Source organism: Corvus brachyrhynchos, unplaced genomic scaffold (genome assembly GCF_000691975.1).
Source record: "Corvus brachyrhynchos isolate BGI_N302 unplaced genomic scaffold, ASM69197v1 scaffold14, whole genome shotgun sequence".
In the NCBI taxonomy this organism is placed as follows: domain Eukaryota; kingdom Metazoa; phylum Chordata; class Aves; order Passeriformes; family Corvidae; genus Corvus; species Corvus brachyrhynchos.
Window position 1 is genome coordinate 20,789,213 of NW_008239110.1, and position 8,995 is coordinate 20,798,207.

Sequence of the window (8,995 nt, forward strand, 5' to 3'; positions counted from 1 at the left end):
TGGATCAAATCCCAGATGACCAAACTGTATTTGCAAGCAGTTTTCAATACCGATCCTTTTTCACGATAAGTGGATTTCTTAGTGCTGAACAAAAATATCCTAACATTAGATCCCTTTACCAAGTACCTTTGACTGAATTCTTTGATAATAATTTTCTATCTCTTCTTAAAATTTTTTTCAGGGAAACTGAAGAGAATATCTCAAAGTTTTCTTTTTCAAGCCCTACAGAAGCATCCTTATGTGTGTAGAAAAGAGAACTCATAAATTATCAGGGTATTGATGGCAGAACCATAGAAAATCCAATTATTTTCTTTTAGCAAGAGTTTTTTTGGAATAAGAACAATTAGGGGAACAAAAAAGGAGAAAGAGTTTCAGGGACTTTGAACCACAAGGGATGCATCTTTATGAATGCCAAAATGTTGCATAAATATTATGCATTATCAGGGCCATTGTATATAAGCTTTTCTATTGAATCTATAAGTTATATTCACCCTCTATGGATTGAGACTAGAACAAAATAATTTTAACTTTTTTTTTTTTTAATGCTGCAAATATAGGCAACAGTGACAAAACAGAGACCCTGAAAAGCACAATAAGATCTGGCATGCTACTGTTTTGAGATCTATAATCTTTTTAGGGCACCAAAGGAACTAACCAGCAGGTGACTCATGCAAGAGGGTGTTAAAGCAGCATCACAGAATTATTTCACCCTCTGATTTGACCTGACTGTGTCTCTTTGGAATGTGATGCAAGCCCTGACTAATAATAGGCAGATGTGTCAAGGAATGTCCCTTCCGGCATTACTACAGGAAAATAAATGAGATGTTTGCATGCTCCTTCTGCTTCTGAGAGGAAACAGCAGAAAGGAATGAAGATCATACCTGACTGAGCTTGGCTGCTCTGTACTCAGCCTGCCGTATGGTCTGCTGGTGCAGTGCAGTGAGTTTCCCTATCCTGTTAGCCAGCTGCTTAGCCAGGGGTACGTTCTGCTCTGCAAAGTCCTGGACTGATGCATCTAATTCCAACAGCTTTATATTGCAGCTGTCCAACTCTTCACCAAGGATCTAGACAGAAAAACAATAAAATCAGTGATCCAGGAAGTGTTAGCTTTCTGCTTGATTACTTCTAGTCCAACTTGAAACTTTTATCCCTGTCCAAAGTCTCCATAGTTTGTTCCATTTTTAAGCAGGAAAGCGGAACAGCAGGACGTTTGGTCATCTCTGAAGTATGTGCTGTTACTCTTTCTTCTCTGACTTCCTGGCTGAAATGGATAACTGTTCTCCCTGCCATAGCCAAAGACTGAATCACTTCAGTGTGACATCAACTGTTCTCAGGCATCTTTCTGTGTTCGTTTCTGAAATGAACTGTCAGCACAAACTGCCATGACAAGGATTTTATTTATTAGAAAAGGAGTTTGTTTTATTGCTGTCTTAAAATATAACTTTATAAACTCATAAAAATGTAGTTAGTCATTAATGGATTATGAAAACTTAAATTTTCATTTGAAACTTGCATTTTCGTAGCATGATCTTGATGCAGGAGCAGTCTGATCATGCTAGACTGTTTCAACAGAAACAGAGTTTAAAATCAATTTTTCTTACAATATTCATAAGTATTTTGAAAAGGAAGCCTAAAAAGTTTTCCATATTTCTTAAAGATTTATAGTAAACTTGTGGGCTACAGTTTCTTGAGGAGAGGCTACTGGTTATTTTTGTATTTGTCTTTTATATCTTAGCTGTTAAAAATCCATGGGTTTTGTAACATAAATAAAATAAGTCACAAAATCGCAGAACAGGTTAGGTTGGAAAGGACCACAGTGGGTCATCTGGTCCAATCTCCCTGCTCAAGCAGGGTCATCCTAGGGACCATGGCACAGAATTGGGTCCAGATGGTTCTTGAGTCTCTCCAGTGAGGGAGACTCCACAGCCTCCCAGGGAAATCTATTCCAGTGCACGGTCACTGCACAGTAAAGAAGTTCTTCCTCATGCTCAGGTGGAACTTCCTGCGCCTCAGTTTCTGCCCACTGCCTCTTGTCCCACTGCTTGGACGAACATCCTACCCTCTCTCCAATTATTTCTACAAATTTAAATTGCAATCATTCAAAACACTGCTCTAGCTACAGGTGCTTCAAGGAGTTACTTCAGGCTCTTCAGGTTAGGGCTGTCCTGGCAGACACATCTCAGAGAGCAAGTTACGATCAGTCGTTATGATAAATCAGTATTATTCCACGAACTTGTCGACATGTCTACATGTAGACACAAAGACAGATGTTGAACTGCTCATCTAAATACAAAGACACACATATTTCAGCAGGCATAAATAAATGTACTTACTACAGATATTCTACAGAATTTTTGTGCTGTTTGTGAGGGAAGGATCCATTTGACTTGGGTCACATGGATTTAAAACAGATTTTTATTTTATTTTTTCACGATCAGTTTCAATGTTAATATAAAAATATTTACTGCTGTAACCAAAGCCAACCCAATCTCAGGAGTATCAGCTAAATGCTGACATAAAAGCTGTTGGAACGTTACTACATCTGCATTGACACAGAGCTTTCATTTATGCAACACGGGAAAGCAGATTTCACTGGCTTTCTGCTTTCTTACTAGAATCAAGGAGATACACGAGGGATATAGTTCAGTGACACTTCCTGCAAAGCAAGCAGTATTTTGGAACATCTTGAGCATCTCATGAAAATAAACAGGTAATTCATGACATACCAGTCATGCTAAATCTCCTATTTATGCTTTGCTTAATTTCAGACAATAATTCGGTCCAATTTATCTTTCCATAGTTAAAATAACAAACCAACAAAAAACCCCCAAACCCTCAGCCAACCCCTCTCCCACATCTCCTCTCCCCAAAATCCCTTACTCTCATATGATAATCCTAATTCGGCCCTTACACTTCAGTACAGATGATCTTTTCTGAGTGTTGCACATAGCTAAGATTAAGAAAACCCACGAAAAGAACCAGGAGTCCCCTGCATTATTCTTAACTGCATAAGTAGTACTTTACCTCATTATTGAACCAAATGATGTGAGGTGGACTACAAGTTAAGTAAAATTTATTGATCTACTGATCATAAATAAAGAATGATCATTTCAGTACAGAGAAGAACAAGCAGCAGTTTGGAGGTTCCTTAGGCTTTCCAAGATTGGAGTCATACTCATTATTTAAAAGGAACAATGAAACTTTGTTTACCTGACTTTAGCGGTCAGCTACTTCCTCCAAATTCTGTTACTCACTCAAGACCCTGTGTGAGCCAGTTTGCAAAGACTATAGCTTTAAAAATCTCATCAGTCAACCCTTATTTCTGTATAATTCTTTTGTTGAAGTACACTAAAAAAATGTGTCCTGCAAGTCTTCACAAACAACACTGTGGTAAGAAGTGAGTTTACCAGTTCAGAAAACTTTATGGCATAACCACATAAGGAAAGCCTTGTCTTACCTTTTGTTCAAGTTTAGCTTGTGCTATATCATTTGTTTTCTTTTTCAGTTTGGAAAGAATGGTATTTAGTTCATTTGCTATCCCCTGGATCTTCTGATCAAACTCTTGATTCAATGTTTTTATTTGCTGAGTTTCTCTTTCTTTGGTTTGAATCTGTCAACAATAAGAATTAAATTCAGTAATCAGAAATCAGTCCTCCTTAAAGGAAATTAACTTTCATTTAATTTTAATTCCAAGGATGAAGGTAATAAAACTATTCTGTGTTGCTACAGTTTGGCCACAGCAGGATACCAAGTTATAAAGCCTAATGAAGGGCTATAGATCTGTTATGCCTTATCTACTGCACTTTACCTGATCCTGCACAGTTACAAGGGCCAGTCCAACTTCTGCTAAATGAAGAGAGAGTTCAGAAGGCAAAATGGTATAAAGCCCCAAGTACTTATTCTGTTGTTGTTCAGCCAGTTTTTCAACAGCCTGGCGATGAGTAGTAACTTCACCAAAGAGAGACTAATGACAGAAAAAACAGTATTGTTAAGAACAATGAGAATACATCTTAAATATCTTTAAAATAAAATATCACAGTCCATGATCTACTTCATGCATTATCAGTTTGTCCAGTGGGTTACTCAAAAACTCATGAATATAATCTAATTTGAATTTGTGTTAGTGAATATTTATTAATATTCACTAACAGATAAAATGAAGATAAATATTGCAATTTAGAAGTTGACAGATTTGGTATACCTGCAACTCCTGAAGCTGAATGTCCACTTCTGCATCAGGGCTTAATAAATATTCTTTTGTTTCCTGGATCCAGGACTTCACAATATTAATCTCTGCTTCAACCTCCTCACGCTCCTTCAGCTCCTGTTTCACCATCTTCACACCCTTTTTAACTTTCTGTTGCATACTTCAGAAAGAAAGAAACAATAACTATTTGTGAAGAATTAAGCAATGTCTAAAAACATTGCTTTGTCAAAAAATACGGAATAATAAAGATCATGATTGATGGCACCACATCCAGAAAAATAAATTTAAGTAAATTAAATTTTTCATGTCCATTCTTTGGGTTTATGTGTTTGGACATCAAGCACGCAATTCTTTTGAAAAAATGCAAATGTTTACAATAGAAATCCCTGCATCTGAGCTCATCACCACAGACTGCCCTGAATGTCAGTGGAGGAAACGGGCAATTGCAGGGCACAAATTAGGATTATTCATTGTCATTCTAAAATAAACTTCTAAAATAGGTCAGAAAAACGGCATCTTATGCTTGTTTATTTCTCTACACTAATTAGAGAGCAAGACTTAATCTGTCCTGATGGTAAAATAACATGACATAAATTCCACTCCTATTGATGGGATCTGCACTGGCAGAATACTTAGCCTAAATTATGGATCAAATATCTGAACACGGACTATTTCCACACTTCCACTAAGGCAGAATTTCTGCACTTTCCTCAAGAACTTGAATCTCCTGTAAAAAATTACACCTCTTTCAAAGTTCTATTGGACTACCTGTAGCTCTTATACAGGTGACATGGATCTTACTTTGATATTCCCACATTTATGTTCGCATAGCCTTTCATTGACGAATCATGAGCAGGAGGTCATCACAGACCCGGTATCTTAGAAACCAATTCTATGTAAAAAATGGAGTTGTAAAAGTGCTTGCATCTACACATACAGGCATTGCTATTCCACTCTAATCATTTATACACACACACAATAAACTTTGCACAGGCTTGGTGCAAGGATTCCCATTCTCTACCTCTCTCCCTTTTCCCACTGGGGAGATCCAGCTAATGGCATCTTAGTGTAGTTATGATGTAGGTATGTGTCTTGAAACTTAACATAAACTTCCCATTTTCTACACGACAGGGAGATGTTTTAGATTTAGACAAACATTTGCATAGCCACAAGGTGAAATGTTAAGGTATGTTTTGTTTGCATATGCTCTAAATTCCTCTGTAAATGTCATACAGGACCTACTTTTGATACCTAAGTGCTTCAAACAAGGGAAACAAAGTGATAAACTCATCAAAAGAGGATACAAAAAGATAAACGGGCACTGTTAATATGAGAGGCAATGGAAATGTTTAAAATCAGTTATACATTTAATGCAGTTTTATGCAGCTTTTATGTAAATTACTATTATTATGCAAGGCGAGAAGTACATATTCTAAAATGCATATTCCTTCTGATGGAAATAAAAAATAATGTAAAAAAGGTATTTCAAAATTAATTAAAAAATTTTAAATTAAAACTGATGCTTATTTTAAAAGTAGTAACTAATATTTATTTAAGCGTGGTAATTGCTAATGATAAAAATAGGATACATAAGCTCTTAATAATGAACTGTAAGGTACCATTTTTCTAGTGAATCTTTTAAAATATTGCCTTACTTGTGGCATCGATCTTGCATTGCTTTGATTTCTTGCATAACTGGTAGTTCCTTCTGAGATGGAGGCTTTACTTCCACATCCTGGAGCATGCTAACAGCATGCTGTTTGAGCAGGCCCAAAGATGACAGCTGGTGGTCCACCTCCAGCAGGAAACTGCTGTGGTAATCCAGGAGTTCCAGAAGCTCTGTCTTGGATGCCTTTTCCACGGAGCTTTCTGGTAAGCGACCTTGTAGCTCATCTATAGCTATGGTGGCTTTCTGAATCTATGGAAATAAAGAAGCTAGTACAACTGACACCAAAAGGTGCTAGACCCAGTGCTGTACATTTAGATTCTATAAAACTGTTGTGGTATAGGGCTTGTGCTCTTCTGTGCCAGATCCCTTGCTCTTCACAGGGCATTAGGACTTGCTAAGGGACTTTTTTTTGTCCAGCTATGGGTGGCTTGTTATATTTTTTAGCATTTATTATATTTATTGCCATAGGAACTAGAGCTCTACCCTGGGGCACACACATATTTGGCACAAGTCATATGTTTAACAAAATGATTATCCTCATTCCCAGAGAACCTGCCACCTGGGCATAAATAATGGACAATGACAGATAAAAGGAGTCAGATAGGATATAAGGGGAAAAAAAGAGACATATGACCAATGAGCATTGTCAGGCACTATCATCAACTGCTTATGCTTAAAAAGAGCAACTTCATACTCTTCAGGGAAAAAAGACAACAAGAAAAAAGAAAGAGTGAAGAAAGAGAGAAAAAACAGAGATACAAAAGAGAAGAAGAGAGAAGAAGAAAGAATAAAAAAAAAGATGTTGACATAATCTAGAACAGAACACCTGAGGAAAGGAAACAGAGAAGTAGATTCTGAAGAACCACCAGAAACCAAAACAACTCTATATGTACTATACATGTATGCATACAGAACAGTCCAAACTTTGGAGGCAATGATTCTAAACCTGGATCTTCCATAGCTGTGTTTTGCTGACCTGAGGAAAGAAATCGGTTATTCCTGCTATCAGTTTTCTCTACCACAAGATGATTAATAAGGCAGCATCATGAGTGTAAACCTATGTACAAAGGAGGATTTACCAGGACTAGAATTTACCTTATCATTAAAACTCTTCCATTCCTGCACTGCATCTTCCAAAATTTTTTCTTGTTCCTGGGCTACATTCCGGAGCCGTGTCCAGCGCTGCCAAACTGTTGTCATGGATCTACTTATAGATGCCTTACTGGCATCATTGCTGATTTTTTCCAGCTGCAAAGCCTTTTCTTCTAGGGCTGTGATCTTCTCATGGAAAGAATTCACTACGGACACGAGAGTCTGAAAAAGCAAAAATAAGCACTCTTTTCCCTTCCTACAAGACAACTCATTACTATTCAACATGCAGGTAGATGAACAGCTTCCATCCACTGCAGACGAGGAGGAGGTACTGTATGCTGAGTGAAGTGGCTAGATCTCACTTTATTTTTATAATTATTATATGCAGTATTTGAGCTACAGCTACTTGGTCCAAAATCCCTGTCTCTGGAAGCAGCACAAATCTGGAGTAATCAGCTTTTCCCTTCCTTGATATCCCCCTCAAGAAGGATGAAAATAAGCATTCAGGGTCCTTCTCATAGCAAAGACTGACTTCTAAAAAGTCTAAAAATGAAAGAAGAAATTCAGGTGTTTAAGTGTACATTTATGTCATGTTTATCTTTAAGGACATTTTAGATGCCCAAGGATTTGAGGACATTCTCATGAAGCTGGCAGAGAGGACATTACTCTTAGGAGAGATTCTTGATTTCACAGAGACACAGCTGGCAGCATGTCTGACTGCCTATATTAAGGCAATTGGTTAGTACCCTAAACACAAGAAGAGAAAGTAATTTTTAAAATTATATTTCTTGCTTTTAGACTAAAGAAGAGTTAATATTAAACTCCAACTCTTCCTGTCCTAGTAAAACTGTTTCATGTGATCCAAAACTGTTTCATGTGATCATGTGATCATGGATGTTTCTATTGATCTGAGTTGCTTGTAATTTTGGGGTTTACAGACCCACGGCTTTTAGGAACCTCCTGACTCTTTGCACTTCTCTACAGTCATGGGCACATAGAGAGACAAGCTGAAAAGTGACTAAAAATACCTGCCTCAATCACCACACAAACAAAATTTGTGTTTTGCACAACACAAAACATCTCTTGGTGTGTTATGACACAGTTAAGCGCTACAGGTAAAGATGTAAAAACTCAAATTCATGTTACCACAGATAGGGACCTACATAATATACATTCATTTTCACTTGACACAGAATGATTTCATGCAATTATCAGTACCTTACCTTATGTGTTAGCAATTTCTCTTCTGCTTCATGAGAAGAAGCAGCTTTAGCTACTGAGAATTCAGATAATTTTTTCTCAGCCTCATTCATCACTTCAATAACCTTCTGCCTTGATATCTGGTACTCCTGCCACTCAGAAGCACACCTTAAACAAATACAGTTCCAGAAAGAACAACTTAATGCAATATAAAACCATTTGAAAATCAGAAATATGATTGAACCTAGTTTTCAATGTAACTGCTTAGTTATGCTGTTACACAGTATTTTCCAAGAAACAGAAAGATTATTGGGAAACAGCATACACAGAAACATATGCTCCAGATTTTCAGATATGTGCTTCACAGAAACCACAGCCGGGCATTTAATAGCCCTTATTTGACTTTTCCTCAGAGACTGCCTATGTGGTGTTTTAAACCTACCCAAACGTATGGAATTCAGAACATTCAGGAATAATAAGAAACATAGTTATGTTTTTTAAAAAGGTATTTCCTTTTAGTTCAAAATGTCTGCTTCAATTTCATTTGTTTGCGCATAGATCTTGTGTCAGGTGAAATACAGAATTATTCCCTACTCCTCTTCTCCTTGCTGTTCCAAGCTTAATATAATTCTATCAGAGCTTCTTTAAGATCACACAACTAGTCAGTCAAGGGTAGAAAACAGAATCTAGGAGCTCTGAATCCCCAATATAAAATTCTTTCGTAAGTAGCACAAATATTAAAAAATTTCAATTAATTTTCAGATTCTTCAGAAGGAAGAGGAAAAAAAAAGAAGAAGAAAGAATATACCTTACCTTTGTAACCGCTC

At 37.0% G+C, this 8,995-nt stretch overlaps 1 protein-coding gene across 1 annotated transcript in view; it reads right to left on the reverse strand.

Annotated features, from left to right (window-relative positions):
- The window catches only part of SYNE1 (spectrin repeat containing nuclear envelope protein 1), a 246,498-nt gene that overhangs the window by 108,760 nt on the left and 128,743 nt on the right, over positions 1–8,995 (reverse strand). The window contains exons 78-85 of the mRNA XM_017739429.1: positions 8,982–8,995; positions 8,192–8,336; positions 6,972–7,190; positions 5,863–6,125; positions 4,202–4,367; positions 3,809–3,964; positions 3,458–3,610; positions 882–1,064 (exon numbers count right to left, since the gene is read on the reverse strand). Of these exons, the coding sequence (XP_017594918.1) occupies positions 882–1,064; positions 3,458–3,610; positions 3,809–3,964; positions 4,202–4,367; positions 5,863–6,125; positions 6,972–7,190; positions 8,192–8,336; positions 8,982–8,995 (1,299 nt within the window). The remainder of the gene's footprint in view (positions 1–881; positions 1,065–3,457; positions 3,611–3,808; positions 3,965–4,201; positions 4,368–5,862; positions 6,126–6,971; positions 7,191–8,191; positions 8,337–8,981) is intronic.